The following is a 15,978-nucleotide window of genomic DNA, read 5'->3' as shown; positions in this document are numbered from 1 at the left end:
CGATTACTGCATGATGTTTAATTAGGGTGCAGAATGAAGAGCGGCTTATTGGATGGCCTCTTCACATACAAAGACATTCGTCTAGTGATGACAGTGTAGAGTGTTATCCCCTTTGTAGAGGCGTTTGTACCCGCTTAGATCTTTCTATGGTGAGCAAGAGTTTGCAGAACTCTTTGTGTTCAGCAAAGTGGACCCTGCAGACCGCTCGGTAGTGACCGCCAGCTTCAGCAGGAGTGAACAGCCTCCCCGCGCAGACCTGAAAAAGCAATGCAAGGGCAATTCACACACTGGACATGTGACCAGCAAAATTAGGAGTGGATCAGTTGGCCTGGCAGGTTTGCAATAACCCTTTGAGCCGACGAGGCCAGTGACCAATTGCCAATATCATTCTCCCAGCCTCAGCAAGCTAACAGAATCAATGTAAATTAGATAAAGGGCTTGTTTAATGGCTTATAACAAATAAAACACCTATTTCATTGTATTTAAAGAAGCAGTCCATGCAATATTCTACGTGTGTTTTTAATATATAAAATCAGTTCTATAGTGTTAAATACTTGCTAGCTTTGTTTCAACTTTTAATGCCATTTTTAATAAAATGTTAATATACTGAGCACCCTTTGATTTCTTCAGCAGGTTTATCCCACCTCCCCAGCAGTGCAAGATCTTTGTAACCACTTTCCTGTTTGTGATCATTTGATGCCAACGTTCCCAGCAGTTTGAGCTGCAAACTGTAATAATGTTACCTTAGTAATATCACAATAGATTGTTGCTGCGGAGTTACTGACTGAAGGATTTATTGAAAACTGAAAGGCAGCCATTTAGTGAACCCCGTATCTTTGTCGATTGATCACAGGAAAAACAAATAGATTACTTAAAGCTGCCAATTAGTTTTCAATAATCAAATCCAGCATTAAAAAAAAAAAAAAAAAAAACCTTGTTTTAATTTTTGCCTTTTAAAACAAAGTAGCATTCAGAGGGTCATTTAATGTACTGAAAGGTGACCTTACAGTGCACGGTCAGAATATTGCAAATACCTTTATGATGTTATTTAAAGTAACAGGATCCTGGAAGCCAATTTGGGGTTTAATGGTTGCAGTGTGAAGTCCAAGCATGTGACGGAGCAGGTTGTCCAGCGGCTCACTTAAAGCCCGCTCCAGGTCGCTGGTCAGTCCCCAGTCCAGAGCGGTATATATCACCCGTCCGAGACGCTCAACAAGCTAGATCCAAAAGAAAGTTAACAAACCCACAACAGGCAAGCCGACAGGGCCGCAGACATTGGAATACATAAATAATGGCTGGTTACGGGAAGTGTTTGGAAGACAGGCAGAATACTGTGCTAGAGATCACAGGAATAGCCCTCTCACCAGCTCATTGGCCTCTCCGGCGGTGAAGTTATTGGCACATTGGGCTGGTGCATACACGAGGTTATTTACACTCAGGCAATTGGGCATTACACTCAGGCATTGGGTTACAATGCCCATAGCACACACAGCCCATGAAAAAGCCCAACAGCGTGTGACCACCACAGTGCAGAGACAGGCAATGAAGCAGATCAGAACCACAACCAACCTAGTCCACCATATCTCGTCTACTTTAAACCCCCCCATGTGATCATTGGCTCGCATAGCGGGAAAGGGGCCACAGATACACGTCCGTAGATTTAAATCCCCCGCGCGTCACGCAGGTCAACTGGAAGATGTAGCCGATTACGTCCTTTTGACCTGCGTAATGCAGGAGGTTTAAAGTCTCCATTTTGTTTCCCCCGGGCGGCACCTATACCAGTGGCACTTTCCCAGTTACGCATCACAGGAAGAACAGGGTTCCCCAGAGCGGAAATGATTGCGGTCCAGCTCTGGGAATCCCCTGCTTACCACGCAGGTTTAAAATAAAATCAAACAAGCTGGTGGGGTCCAAACATAAGGTACCGAGCAGAGAACTGCTGCTGTGAGAGCCTTATGTCTATCCAACGCCATTTTGAATACAATTCATTTATTAGTATCTACCACCTCTGCCATGAGGCCATTTCATGAGCCTACAGTAGAACATTGTGTATCTCTCCAGATACCGTAGTAACCAGAGAACACCCGTTCCTGGATAGAACCGAGGTTCTCTGAAGGTAGATGGAGAACATAGGTTTACCTTGTTTTCAAGTTGAGGGTTCTGCCGGGTATCTGAAAAACAAATGACACATTTAATGGACAGAGACAGACAGAATTGCCCTATTGGGCTGCCACCTTCTGATGAATAACCCAGACACATTTATTTATATATTTAACGCTTAGCTTTTGCGGCGTCATCTCCCCTTGCATGGTCCAGTCAGGATGGCGCCGCGACATCAGATGGTGTCGCATTACCATGACAATGGGATGTCACGGCGCCACTTTGCCATGACAACAGGACACACTGTGGCGCCGCACTGCCATGATAACGTGACCTCATCCCATTGTCATGGCAACGTGATGACATTTGACGGGACCATGCAGGGGGCAGATGACCGCAGAAGGCAGGAGTCGAGGCCCTGCCCCAAATATCACAGCCGGCCCCCCGTAGTAACCCAGAGATTTCATATCTCAACCCATAGCCCGGAGGTACCCAGCCGAAACCCGCAGTCTCAGGGTCAAAACCAGGTGTGGTGGTAACCCTGCGCATCATGCAGGAGATTTACACCTCCATTTTGTCTCCCCTGGTAGGGACAGCACCAAGTGTCTTGGAAACCAGGAGGTCCCCAGAGTTTAAAGTAATGCGGCTCAGCCCCGGAGGACCCCACACCAGAGAAGAGAGTGGTGGGGAGATTTACTAAAAAAAGTTTCTAAGCTACAAGACCAGGGCAAAAAATAAAGAAAATTAATCCCATGGAAAGTAACCGTTATTCACGTTATAAAACTTGTTGAAACCCGTGTGTGACGATTTTAGCCCAGTTGTTCCACAGAGAGACTTCGGTAAATAACTGCGCAACACCGGGATTTACCAAACTACGATCCCACGCTAGAAAGGGGTGCAGTACCAAGCATTGGCGTTTAGTGAATCGCCCCCCACACGTTTACTCAGAGCCGCTCACGTAGGGTTAATCGGACCGCATGGGTTTAAGAGCACAGCTTAGAGGTCAAACTCTTGCTTGTAACAGTTGGTGTACACAGGTTCCCTCACTTCACTAGCGCCTACCCGAAAAATAATGCACAGGGCACCGCTGTAAAGCGAGTCCCCCCAAAATAACGCTATTCTAGGATATTTCAGCTCTGGAATGGGCTGAGGCCGTACATGTAACATGAAGGCTCAAGCTTTTATTCTCTCCCCAAAATATTAACTGGAGCGCATGGTCAGACTTGAAACCATGAAGCAGCTCATAGAGTGGGACCACCCAGCTCCAGGTCAGGGAGGTCTTTAATGGTCACAAGGTCTCAGCATTGTACATTGGGACAGGACATGGAGCAAAGGCTCACTCCTAAATACCCCGGGAGTAAGCCCTACAACTCACCCAGTGTCGTCAGTCAAGGTACATACAGCCTGACAGCATTAGGCCTGTAATATAGAGCGCGCTGTTCCGCTACCGTGCGCGCGTCAATTACAAGCGACTGTGGGAGGCTGACATTGATTCAGTCGAGATGCGTGCACTGACATGAGAGGTGGCGCGGCAGACCAAAGAAAGTACAAGGGAATTGTATTTTCATGCTGTCGCCACACTGTAAATCAATCACAGCGCAGCCTGCCGCTGTGATGTCATAGCCACGCACGTCACGATTACCTGTACAAACAAAAACGCCCGCACCACGCCGTGTGTGTGCACACGCACCAGCGTGCACTATATTACAAGCCTTAGCAGTAACATCTGCAACCCTTTCCCTGCCAAACGCCTCTTTGACAGCAAAGGGGTTAAGAAGAATTTGCCAGGACAGGCATAGGAAGCTGGGGAGAGAGGGGGGGGTCTAATCAGTGGTGTGTTTGGGAGGGGGGGGGCACATAGGAGAGCCTCAAATCAGTCACAGGAGACCCTTACCACAGCAGGATATGAAGGAGACGGTGCCATCCTGGTGGATTAGGATATTTTCAGCTCCTTGCAGAGCTGGGACCTGTCGTGACCGCCACGCCATCTGCTTCAGTTTGCAGCAGCACTGGTAACAGAGAGCCCACGCCTGCTCCTCACTGATCGGCTGTCCACACCCCATCAATATGTCCTTCAGCGTCACCTTGCTGTTACCCCTGGAGGGAACCCGCTCATCCATCTCTCCTAATGGGCTTGGTGTGGCTTTCTTCTAAATAAACCACTTGTAGCCCTGTGCTTATTCCTTTGTGGCTCCTCCAAATGTAGGTCTAACCCAGACTCCCTCACCACCTTCTTAAATAGGAACAGGTGATTGGGATGTGTGTGCTCCAATTAAAAACACATTAACCCCTTCCCTGCAGCCCTGCAAGCTTTGATTCAAAAGCCTGGCTCACCTGTTCAGTGCCTTTGCCTGCGGCTGTATCTCACGTAAGGGGCTTGTTAATGAGATTTCTTTCATTTGGCTCAGATCATTTACCAGGCAGATTAATACCGCGTCAGGACTGACAGGGAAAACACACAGGTCCGCCGTCATTTTTGTTGTCCTTGCATAGCAACCCGTCACTAAACTGAACCAAAATAACACCACTTTAGCCATTTCCCTCTCTCTACATCCTTAGGCGTGTAATATAGTGCGCATGTGTGTGCTACTGTGCGTCAATTAGAATTGGCGGTGTCCAGTCCTGGCGTTCTATACATCAGCCGTGCATGTGCACGGCAGTTCACGGCAAATACAGGAAAGTGTATATTTTCACGCTGCTGCCGCGCCACATGACGCTGCCAAGCCAATCACAGCGCGGCTATCGCTGTGATGTCTATAGCCACGCCCCCTACGCCACCGCTTACAACATATAAACTAAACACCACGTGCATGCGCAACGCCAGGCGCGTGTTCCCACACGCGCATCAGCGCCTACTATATAACAAGCCTTACAGAGAACAGATCAAGCAGCCCTTTATTAATGCATTTGCTATGATGCCTTTTAAGCATATATCCTTTATCGCCTTAGCAAAAATGCAACGCCTCGATTAAAAGCGGCATCAGCCACCGTTTAATCACAGCCACGGCCTTTAGTTCATTCTGATCCAAGGAAAAACTTCCCCTTTAAAAAAAAGATATGACCTGTGCTCACTGTAATTAAGTGCAGTGGGTCCCTGATTGTAATGAATAATTCCCTAGGAGAATATACAGGAGAACTTCGCATAGGGGCAGCAGGAAAACTAGGATGGCTTCTAAATGCTTTCAGCGTGGTACCCAAGCAAAGCTATTAGGTAGCTCAGCTGGGCGCAGGTAATGGCTTTCAGAACCTTTCGCGTCTGTCACATCTGGCTCTTTCGCTGTCGCTCCTGTATTTTCAGACAGAGCTAATCTCAAGTGTGTTAATAGTAATGCAGACGTGTCAGACGGTGACAAAAACAGACTTCCAGACTCTCCAGGGGACCGCGTGATTCGCGGGCGGCCAGAATTCAGAGCGTTCTGCAGATAAAAAGAGGTGTATGGCACGCACAACAAAAAGAGAAGAATTGAAATATCACTGCCTGCAGCGATGCGGCGCCGGCTGCTACCTGTCAGTTCTTGGCAGGTGCGTGTCTGGGGGAGTTGGTGCAGAAATGCTGCGTATGTATCTAAAGCTGCAGAGTTTCGGCGCAATAATGACAGTTTCTGTGCAGTGGTCGCCCGATCGGCACTATCGCAGCTTACTTAAAATGTACTTGCCTACTACAAATCGTAACTCCCCTGGCTGTGTATTAACCCCCTCTTGTAATGAAAAGAGTGAAGGAGTGGCTCTGTGAGTAAGGACACTGAGTGTGCAGCAGGGGAGCCTGGTTCAATTCCCGGTGTTGGCTCCTTGTAACCTTGGGCAAGTCACTTTGTCTCCCTGTGCCTCAGGCACCAAAAACATAGATTGTAAACTCCACGGGGCAGGGACTGTGTCTAACAATCCTATGTGCTGCGTCTGCGCGCTATGAAGTGCTGAGTCCCATTGGGAGAAAAGTGCTACAAGAAATAAAGTTATTATTAATAATGACCTTGTGCTTTGGACAGGTAGATTTTGTTAGCGTCACTGTGTCCATCTATGATGCTTCTTGGCTAAAATACAGGAGCTCATGTTCCGAGCTTCCCAGGGGAAAACAACTGCATCGGATTTATCCAATAACAAATATTCCAATTATAAGCAACGGGAGGTTTATTTTTCCTGATAAATTGAGGGTGTTCTGAATTTTTGCAGCCAGCGGGCTTCATTTCGGTTCCCATTGATACATCTCCTCCTGGGTTCTGCAGCCAAGGAACAATTTTCAAACATTAAGACGTGACGCCCATGTCCTTTCTGCCCCTTCAGCAGCCAGGAACTTACAATCTTTAAACAAGGACGTTATAATAAAATATTAAGAGTTCCCCCTGCAAAAAATACCTAGTCACATGGTACCCAAGGTTGCCACCTTCTACTGCGGGCTAACCCGGAGACTTTATTAATGTTACCTGCGGCGGCGTCTCCCAGCACCATCTCCCACTGCAAGGTCCAGTCCGCGTGGCTCCGTGATGTCAAATGGTGCGCGTTGCCGTGACGATGTGACATCACGCGGCGTCAAGTTGCCATGACAACGGGACGCTTTATGGCGCCGAGGCGTCACGTGCTGCCCCTGTTGTCAGGGCAACGTCACGCCGCGTGACGCAGCGATGTCACGCTGCGTCCTGTTGTCACGGCGACGTGGCGCCATTTGACGTCGCGCGGCCTTGTTGACGGGAATTTGCCTTGAGATCCCGCCGCCCGCCCGGAGCTTTTTCAGCTAGACGCGTAGACCGGAGATAAGCGCCGGAAACCCGTGGTTTCCGGGTCAAACCCAGAGTGATGACAACACTGGTGGTACCTGGGAATTATAAGCAGGACATAGGGGCTTCTTTAATAAAATTTACATGAATAGGAGTTGAGGGGGTATTTATTACAGGAACCCCATAATGTTTCCACCGGAGGCGATATGTCAAGTTACCACTAGATGGCAGTAAAAACTGCGAAGTCAAATGAGCAACTTTAAAAAGGCAATGCGCACGAAGCAGGGCGCCTCCCGAGCTGAACCCCATTTCAGCTCCCAGAACCCCCTGCTTCCGGAGATAACTCCGTAGGAGGTTTTGGTAGCTGCTTTGCTCGGCTAGCAGGGATCACGTAATGGGCAACAAATGATCACAAGCAGGAAAGTGTTGCAAAGATCTTGCACTGCTGGGGAGGGGGGGCTAAAGCCTGCTATAGAAATCAAAGGTGGCTGAGTATATTACAACTCATTAAAAATGGCATTAAGAGTTGAATAATAATAAATAAATAAACTGATTTATTAAACAGAACTGGTTTATTAAAAAAACAAAAAAAACACATGTAGGATATTGCATGGATTGCCCCTTTAAAAAAATAAAAACAAGTGTTGGAAAGGGGAAAAAGGAACAGTAACAACAAAATGGCGATCAGCGCGGACACGGACTGCTGCTTAATCTATCAATCTTCTTCAGCACGCCAACTACCCGCCGGTTCCGCTGCGCTGCTGCTGTAGTTGTGCAATTGGGTATAATTCAAGTAGCAACATATTGTAGTTGGCGTCACCCAATAGAAATCTGCCATGTCATGTTCCGATGATGTAGCAGATTCCTATTGGCCGACGGACTGAAGTTGACACTTTTGACTATATAGATGTTGTTTCCCGGAGGGGGGGATTAAAAGCTTGATACCTTAGGAAACAGAGGAACAGTGTTGCAAAGCTCTTGCACTGAGCTCCACGGGCAAGGGACCTGCGCCTGCAAAATGTCTCTGCAAAGCGCTACGTAAAACTAGCAGCGCTATACAAGAACATGCTATTATTATTCAGTAACTGGGTCAGCGTCTTTCTGGTTTGAAGTGAAATGCTGCTGAATTAAGACTTTCCGCGCTGTGCTGTGCATCCCTTTCCCCTCCGGCAGCAAACGCAGTTAACTCGCTCTCGTAAAGGAGAATAAAAAAGGCAGCTAAAAATGGTTCCCTTGTGGTCCAAAAGTTCTTTACACCGTCAACACTGCTGCCGGCTTTACAGCCCTCCAGTGAACTGTTAGAAAATGATTTATAAAAGGGAAGGCTGGCTGCACTGCTCTTGTCATCATACAGAGCCAGCCTGCCGATAGCGATCAGTCTTCTCGCGTGCTGGGGAGCTCCCTGGCAGAGAGACCCATGTGTGTCTGTCCACGTTTCTTTATCGCTGTGAATCAGAAGATCTGCAGAAAGCCGGGAGGCTGTAATAAGTTCCCCCCTCCCCTCTGAGCCTGGCCTCTTACTTACAATTAGATAGATTTAGGTTACTGCTTACTAGTCTCGAGTCGTGGCTGCAAACCTAGTGTGAAAACAGTACCATGTATGTATGTCTTTATTTATATAGCGCCATTAATGTACACAGCGCTTCACAGCAGTAATCCACGTGACATAATCATATAAATAACAAGTAATACAAATAACAGATCATGGGAAGAAGTGCTTCAGACATAAAAGTAACATTTAGGAAAAGGAGTCCCTGCCCCGAAGAGCTTACACTCTAATTGGTTGGTAATATTTTGGTCGGTTGTCATATTTATCACATTGGGCTGAGGGAGAGGCTCAGCGAGTAAAGACGCAGACTGTTAACAGCGACACTAAGGGCCCCATTCACTAAACGTTGATACAGTAAGTTTATTGCAACACAAAACGTGTTGGTACGTCGGGAAGCAGGGGGTCCTTGGATCTCAAATGAATGTGATTCAGTTCCGGAGACCCCCTGCTACAAGACTGTGTTATTAAAATGTAAATAAACCTTCATTACCTTAGTGGCTAATCATTAAGGTAATGAAGGAGTTAAATAGCTGTACCAGTTTGCTGGTGGTAGAGGGGGTGGGTGAAGATTGTAGTTACCCCGGGGTTGGGTGGTTAGGCCTCCTGGGAGGGTTGTGGGAGGAGTTTGCCCCTTAATTACCAATTATCTTAGTGGTTACTACCTGGCAGACGCGCGTTCAGCGCAGGCAGTGGGGTTGTAGCCTTACTCCACATGTGTGAGGCTGGGTACAAAATACACAAAATACACTCTCTTCCCCTCTTCAAAAAATAGATATAGAGCAGAATCGGGCCGCGTTTGTATCTGCGTATGTGTTATTTAACCCTAGTCCTGATAACTGGGGGTCAGAGATGCGTACTGAGCTCCTGCGTCCTGGCCCGATTATAGTGGGCGCGATGGTGCATGCTCAGTGCGGACAACATACCGCTTCTCCATGAGGCCGCCCATAGTGCGAGCGACGCGGGGCGAAGGCGCGGCAGATTTTCGAAAAGACAAATAATGTTGTCTTTTTTTCGCAACGACGGCCGCGTGACGCGAGCTGTTCAGCCAATGAGGGCGGACCGGCCTTGTGACGCGTCCGCCACGCCCTCCTCCATCGCCCCGGACCTCAGTGCAGGGATCGCTCGAGCGATAGGCGTACGCGACGTCCTATGCGCTCCGATCGCGCATGCGCGCCTACTATAATCTCAGCCTTATAGGGGAAGAGAGACGTAGAATCTCGATGAATCCCTGGCTGCGGTGTTATCAGCGTTTAATAAGACAGAGGGGCTCAACTCCCGTCCTCAAGACCCCCTTCCCCCTCGCCCAACAGGTCAGGTTTTCAGGATATTTCTGCGTAAGCACAGGTGGCTCAATCAGTGGCTCAGTCAATTGATTGAGCCACCTGTTCTGAAGCTGGGATATCCTTAAAACCTGACCTGTTAGGGGGTCTGGCGTTAAGAACCTCTGTGCTAAGCGGTAACGGGGAAAGATCGGGTCGCAGACCTGTCTGAGACCTGCAAATGTACCCACAAGTAGTATTTTTATTTTATTACTGTCGTTTTTGGAAGTAAAAGTTAAAAAAAAATGGAATAGACCAGTAATGTCCCGTTAACCCGGGTCACCGTTTTCACCCGGGTCACCGTTTTCACCCGGGTCGCCGTTTTCACCCCTTCCCCTGATACAGCGGTGCTACATTCTGTTTTTATTGTTATTTATGGGTTAGCTGTCTTCATACAAAGCCTATTCAGCAAATGAAAGCGCTTATATTGACTCGGGGTGTTAGGCGCGGTCAGACTCACGCCATTTAGTTATTTCAAAGGCGGGGCGCTGCATAATATTACCCCTCACCTACAGATCCTGCCACCAGCTCTGTTAACCCCCTGCTTCCCCGTCTCCGGCCTTACTGGGAACTCTGGGAACCTCTTCCTATGGAACCAGTAGGGTTTCTAAAGAGAAATACATGAATGAATGAAAGGTGAGCTGAATATGTTCTGTGGTTTAACCCAGGGGGGCTCAACTCCTGACGTCAAGACACCCCCGCCCCCCAACAGGTCAGGTTTTCAGGATATCCCTGCTTCAGCACAAGTGGCTCAATCAGTGGCTCCGTTATTCTGACTGAGCCAACTGTGCTGAAGCAGGGATATCCCTAATACCTGGGCTGTTGGTGGCCCTTTGAGGACTTGTGCTGGCCACCCCTGCCTCAGCCCCATCACACTTCCCCCACTGGGCAATATTCACTCTGGTTGGGACTTTTATTGGGTTCAGCTTCTTGATAAGAATCGAGCAGCGCGGTAGGATTATGCTGCAGCAGTTACAAGCCGGCATACGGTCGCCGTTGAAAAATATATAGATTTTGCCCCGTGTCCCGAGGCGTAATAGTACGTGAGGGATCGGGGTAGAGGTCACAAAAATAAGGTGTTCTCTCCATAACATATCTTTTTATTTTAAGCTGAGCCTCTGATTGAGCCAACTGTCCTGGAGCTGGGATATCCTTAAAACTTGACCTGTTGGGGGGTCTTGAGGACTGGAGTTACATAGTGACATAGGGATGTAGTTACATAGTGACATAGTTACATAGTTACATAGTTACATAGAAAATGAGGTTGAAAAGAGACAAACGTCCGTCCAGTACAACCTATGCTAAATTTAGACGACAGATACTTTACCCTATATCCGTACTTACAGTATATTGATACAGAGGAAGCAAACACACAAACCCCAGTGACACATCATCCAATGATATCTCATAAGGGGGAAACTTGTTGAGCCCCCCTGCTAACCCTTTGAGTGCCACGGCCTCTCTGGCACATTGCAATCACGCGATCGCGGCGTCACTCATTCCGGGACACTGAAGAGACGCCCTCCTCTTCCGTTTCCCTGCGTGTGCCAGATCGCGCTCTGGAAAACGAGCTTAAGAAGTCCGCCTCTTAGCCCCAGAAGTGCCTGACCGCATGGCGTAGCCTCGGAAGTGCCTGACCACATGGGGTAGCCCCGGAAGTCCCTGACCACATGGGGTAGCCCCGGAAGTCCCTGACCACATGGGGTAGCCCCGGAAGTCCCTGACCGCATGGCGTAGCCTCGGAAGTGCCTGACCGCATGGCGTAGCCTCGGAAGTCCCTGACCACATGGGGTAGCCCCGGAAGTCCCTGACCACATGGGGTAGCCCCGGAAGTCCCTGACCACATGGGGTAGCCCCGGAAGTCCCTGACCACATGGCGTAGTCCCGGAAGTCCCTGACCGCATGGCGTAGCCCCGGAAGTGCCTGACCGCATGGCGTAGTCCCGGAAGTCCCTGACCGCATGGCGTAGCCTCGGAAGTCCCTGACCGCATGGCGTAGCCTCGGAAGTGCCTGACCACATGGGGTAGCCCCGGAAGTCCCTGACCACATGGGGTAGCCCCGGAAGTCCCTGACCACATGGGGTAGCCCCGGAAGTCCCTGACCGCATGGCGTAGCCTCGGAAGTGCCTGACCGCATGGCGTAGCCTCGGAAGTCCCTGACCACATGGGGTAGCCCCGGAAGTCCCTGACCACATGGGGTAGCCCCGGAAGTCCCTGACCACATGGGGTAGCCCCGGAAGTCCCTGACCACATGGCGTAGTCCCGGAAGTCCCTGACCGCATGGCGTAGCCCCGGAAGTGCCTGACCGCATGGCGTAGCCCCGGAAGTGCCTGACCGCATGGCGTAGCCCCGGAAGTGCCTGACCGCATGGCGTAGCCCCGGAAGTCCCTGACCGCATGGCGTCGCCCCGAAAGTGCCTGACCGCATGGCGTAGCCCCGGAAGTGCCTGACCGCATGGCGTAGCCCCGGAAGTGCCTGACCGCATGGCGTAGCCCCGGAAGTCCCTGACCGCATGGCGTAGCCCCGGAAGTCCCTGACCGCATGGCGTAGCCCCGGAAGTGCCTGACCGCATGGCGTAGCCCCGGAAGTGCCTGACCGCATGGCGTAGCCCCGGAAGTGCCTGACCGCATGGCGTAGCCTCAGAAGTGCCTGACCGCATGGCGTAGCCCCGGAAGTGCCTGACCGCATGGCGTCGCCCCGGAAGTCCCTGACCGCATGGCGTAGCCCCAGAAGTGCCTGACCGCATGGCGTAGCCCCGGAAGTGCCTGACCGCATGGCGTAGCCCCGGAAGTGCCTGACCGCATGGCGTAGCCCCGGAAGTGCCTGACCGCATGGCGTAGCCCCGGAAGTGCCTGACCGCATGGCGTAGCCCCGGAAGTCCCTGACCGCATGGCGTAGCCCCAGAAGTGCCTGACCGCATGGCGTAGCCCCGGAAGTGCCTGACCACATGGCGTAGCCCCGGAAGTCCCTGACCGCATGGCGTAGCCCCGGAAGTGCCTGACCGCATGGCGTCGCCCCGGAAGTCCCTGACCGCATGGTGTAGCCCCGGAAGTCCCTGACCGCATAGCGTAGTCCCGGAAGTCCCTGACCGCAATGCGTCGCCCCGGAAGTCCCTGACCGCATGGCGTAGCCCCAGAAGTGCCTGGCCGCATGGTGTAGCCCCGAAAGTGCCTGACCGCAAGGTGTAGCCCGGAAGTGCCTGACCGCATGGTGTAGCCCCATGAGTGCCTGACCGCATGGCGTAGCCCCGGAAGTGCCTGACCGCATGGCGTAGCCCCGGAAGTCCCTGACCGCATGGTGTAGCCCCGGAAGTGCCTGACCGCATGGCGTAGCCCCAGAAGTCCCTGACCGCAAGGCGTAGCCCCGGAAGTCCCTGACCGCATGGCGTAGCCCCGGAAGTGCCTGACCGCATGGTGTAGCCCCGGAAGTGCCTGACCGCATGGCGTAGCCCCGGAAGTCCCTGACCGCATGGCGTAGCCCCGGAAGTGCCTGACCGCATGGCGTAGCCCCGGAAGTGCCTGACCGCATGGCGTCGCCCCGGAAGTCCCTGACCGCATGGCGTAGCCCCAGAAGTGCCTGACCGCATGGCGTAGCCCCGGAAGTGCCTGACCGCATGGTGTAGCCCCATGAGTGCCTGACCGCATGGTGTAGCCCCGGAAGTCCCTGACCGCATGGTGTAGCCCCGAAAGTGCCTGACCGCATGGCGTAGGCCCAGAAGTCCCTGACCGCATGGCGTAGCCCCGGAAGTCCCTGACCGCATGGCGTAGCCCCGGAAGTGCCTGACCGCATGGTGTAGCCCCGGAAGTGCCTGACCGCATGGCATAGCCCCGGAAGTGCCTGACCGCATGGCGTAGTCCCGGAAGTCCCTGACCGCATGGTGTAGCCCCAGAAGTGCCTGACCGCATGGCGTAGTCCCGGAAAGTGCCTGACCGCATGGCGTAGTCCCGGAAGTCCCTGACCGCATGGCGTCGCCCCAGAAGTGCCTGACCACATGGTGTAGCCCCGGAAGTGCCTGACCGCATGGCGTAGCCCCGGAAGTGCCTGACCGCATGGCGTAGCCCCGGAAGTCCCTGACCGCATGGCATAGCCCCGGAAGTACCTGACCGCATGGCGTCGCCCCGGAAGTGCCTGACCGCATGGTGTAGCCCCGGAAGTGCCTGACCGCATGGCGTCGCCCCAGAAGTGCCTGACCGCATGGCGTAGCCCCGGAAGTGCCTGACCGCATGGCGTAGCCCCGGAAGTGCCTGACCGCATGGCGTAGCCCCGGAAGTCCCTGACCGCATGGCATAGCCCCGGAAGTACCTGACCGCATGGCGTAGCCCCAGAAGTGCCTGACCGCATGGCGTAGCCCCGGAAGTCCCTGGCCGCATGGCGTTGCCCCGGAAGTGCCTGACCGCATGGCGTAGCCCCGGAAGTCCCTGACCGCATGGCGTAGCCCCGGAAGTGCCTGACCGCATGGCGTAGCCCCGGAAGTCCCTGACCGCATGGCGTAGCCCCGGAAGTGCCTGACCGCATGGTGTAGCCCCAGGAGTGCCTGACCGCATGGCAGAGCCCCGGAAGTCCCTGACCGCATGGCGTAGTCCCGGAAGTGCCTGACCGCATGGCGTAGCCCCGGAAGTGCCTGACCGCATGGTGTAGCCCCAGAAGTGCCTGACTGCAAGGTGTAGCCCCAGGAGTGCCTGACCGCATGGCATAGCCCCGGAAGTGCCTGACCGCATGGCGTAGTCCCAGAAGTGCCTGCCCACATGGCGTAGCCCCAGGAGTGCCAAACCCCAGACCAGACCCCAACCAGGACAATTAAGAAAAGAGGAACTAAGTGGATAGGGCTAATAGGAAAGGCAAGTGAGGGTAGGTGGATGGGAGTTAAGGAGTTCAAAACAAGGGTGAGTCGCCATGTGTGTCCGTCCTTCCTTCCATGTAGTAGTTAGGAGGGAGAGAGAGTAGGGGGTATGATACCTTTTATTGTACCAACAAGCAGTTGAAATGTTGCACGCTTTCCAACCTCTCAGGAGAACCTGATGAAGGACCCTGAGATGTTGGAAAGCGTGTAACAGTTCAACTACTTCTTGGTCCAATAAAAGGTATCATACCCCCCACTCCCACTCCCTCCTTTCATACTACAGGGTTTAAAAGAGGATCAGGTGAGGGCAGCAATGGGCTAATCCGCCCGAATCTGATTTATTGGGGAAGGCTGTGAAGGATATGTTGTTTGTCACAGATAACGCTAGTGGGCTTCATCAGATGGATCCGTAGCTGAATACCACATTAACTAATGGGTTTATATATGGGGAAGGTGGTGGCTGGGACAGTGGGTCTTGGTCAGTCATAAAAGAGGTTCTACTAGGCTAGACGGCTAGTGGGTTTAAGTGGTGGTTGATGGGGTTTCAAGGGTCAGGGGCACTTGTGGTTGGGCAATCTGATCAGGCATTATTTGGTGATGTTGTAAACTCAATAAAGCTGTGACCGTTTACCTCCATGATTGTCGGGGTTTTTATTCTTTTCACCCTTCATGCAGTGAAGAAATGAACTTATATTTGAAAAGTGCAAAGTCTTCTTGCTTTATGAGCCTTGAATTAAAATGTCACCGAAGATTACAAATTCAGAATGACAAAAACAACTTTTATGTTTATATGTAACAAAGGTTATATACAGGAGATATAGAAAACATGTTATTGGCTTCTTTGAAATGGGGAAGTGACATGTAACACTGTATACAGAAGTTGTAATAAAGTAAAATACTCAGGGGTATATGTATGAAGGACATGTTGCTCCAATTTCCCCTGTCTGCCCCAGCATGCACCTTGGGGAGAGTCAGTAGGAGGAGATGGGGGAGAGTTACATGGTGCACAGGTTATAATGAGATGTACAGGCATACCCCGCATTAACGTACCCAATGGGACCGGAGCATGTATGTAAAGTGAAAATGTACATAAAATGAAGCACTACCTTTTCCCCACTGATCGATGCATGTACTGTACTGCAATAGTCATGTAGGTGCATAACTGATGTAAATAACGCATGCGTAACAGGCTCTATAGTCTCCCTGCTTGCGCACAGCTTCGGTACAGGTAGGGAGCCGGTATTGCTGTTCAGGGCATGCTGACAGGCGCATGCGCGAGCTGCCGTTTGCCTATTGGACGATATGTCCTTACTCGTGAGTGTACTTAAAGTGAGTGTCCTTAAACCGGGGTATGCCTGTATCACATTCTGCGTCTCTGCCCAAGCTTGCACCTTGGGGAGAGTGAGTAGGAGGAGTTGGGGGGAGTTATATGATGCACAGATTATAATGAGATGTATCA

General features: G+C 51.5%; 1 protein-coding gene across 1 annotated transcript; it reads right to left on the bottom strand.

Annotated features, from left to right (window-relative positions):
• Positions 1-103: 103 nt before the first annotated feature.
• LOC142466962 (protein spire homolog 1-like) lies at positions 104-4,442 on the bottom strand. Its single transcript, XM_075572616.1, has 4 exons — positions 3,995-4,442; positions 2,140-2,171; positions 1,035-1,217; positions 104-256 (listed from the first exon to the last, which is right to left on the bottom strand). Exons 1-4 carry the CDS (start codon positions 4,218-4,220, stop codon positions 104-106), a joined length of 594 nt encoding a protein of 197 aa, XP_075428731.1. The 5' UTR covers positions 4,221-4,442.
• Between the last annotated feature and the right edge of the window lie 11,536 nt (positions 4,443-15,978).

Source organism: Ascaphus truei, chromosome 15 (assembly GCF_040206685.1).
Source record: "Ascaphus truei isolate aAscTru1 chromosome 15, aAscTru1.hap1, whole genome shotgun sequence".
Lineage (NCBI taxonomy): Eukaryota > Metazoa > Chordata > Amphibia > Anura > Ascaphidae > Ascaphus > Ascaphus truei.
The sequence above is the reverse complement of the archived record's forward strand: the minus strand, read 5'-3'. Positions and strand labels throughout refer to the sequence as shown.

Bases quoted from the DNA above. Each gene is read 5' to 3' on its own strand.
- LOC142466962 (XM_075572616.1), bottom strand. From the start codon at position 4,220: ATGGATGAGCGGGTTCCCTCCAGGGGTAACAGCAAGGTGACGCTGAAG. The intron at 2,172-3,994 runs GTAAGGGTCTCC...TTTGTTTTTCAG, and splicing joins CTCCTTCATATCCTGCTGTG to ATACCCGGCAGAACCCTCAA. The intron at 257-1,034 runs GTATTTGCAATA...TTGCTTTTTCAG, and splicing joins CTTTAAATAACATCATAAAG to GTCTGCGCGGGGAGGCTGTT.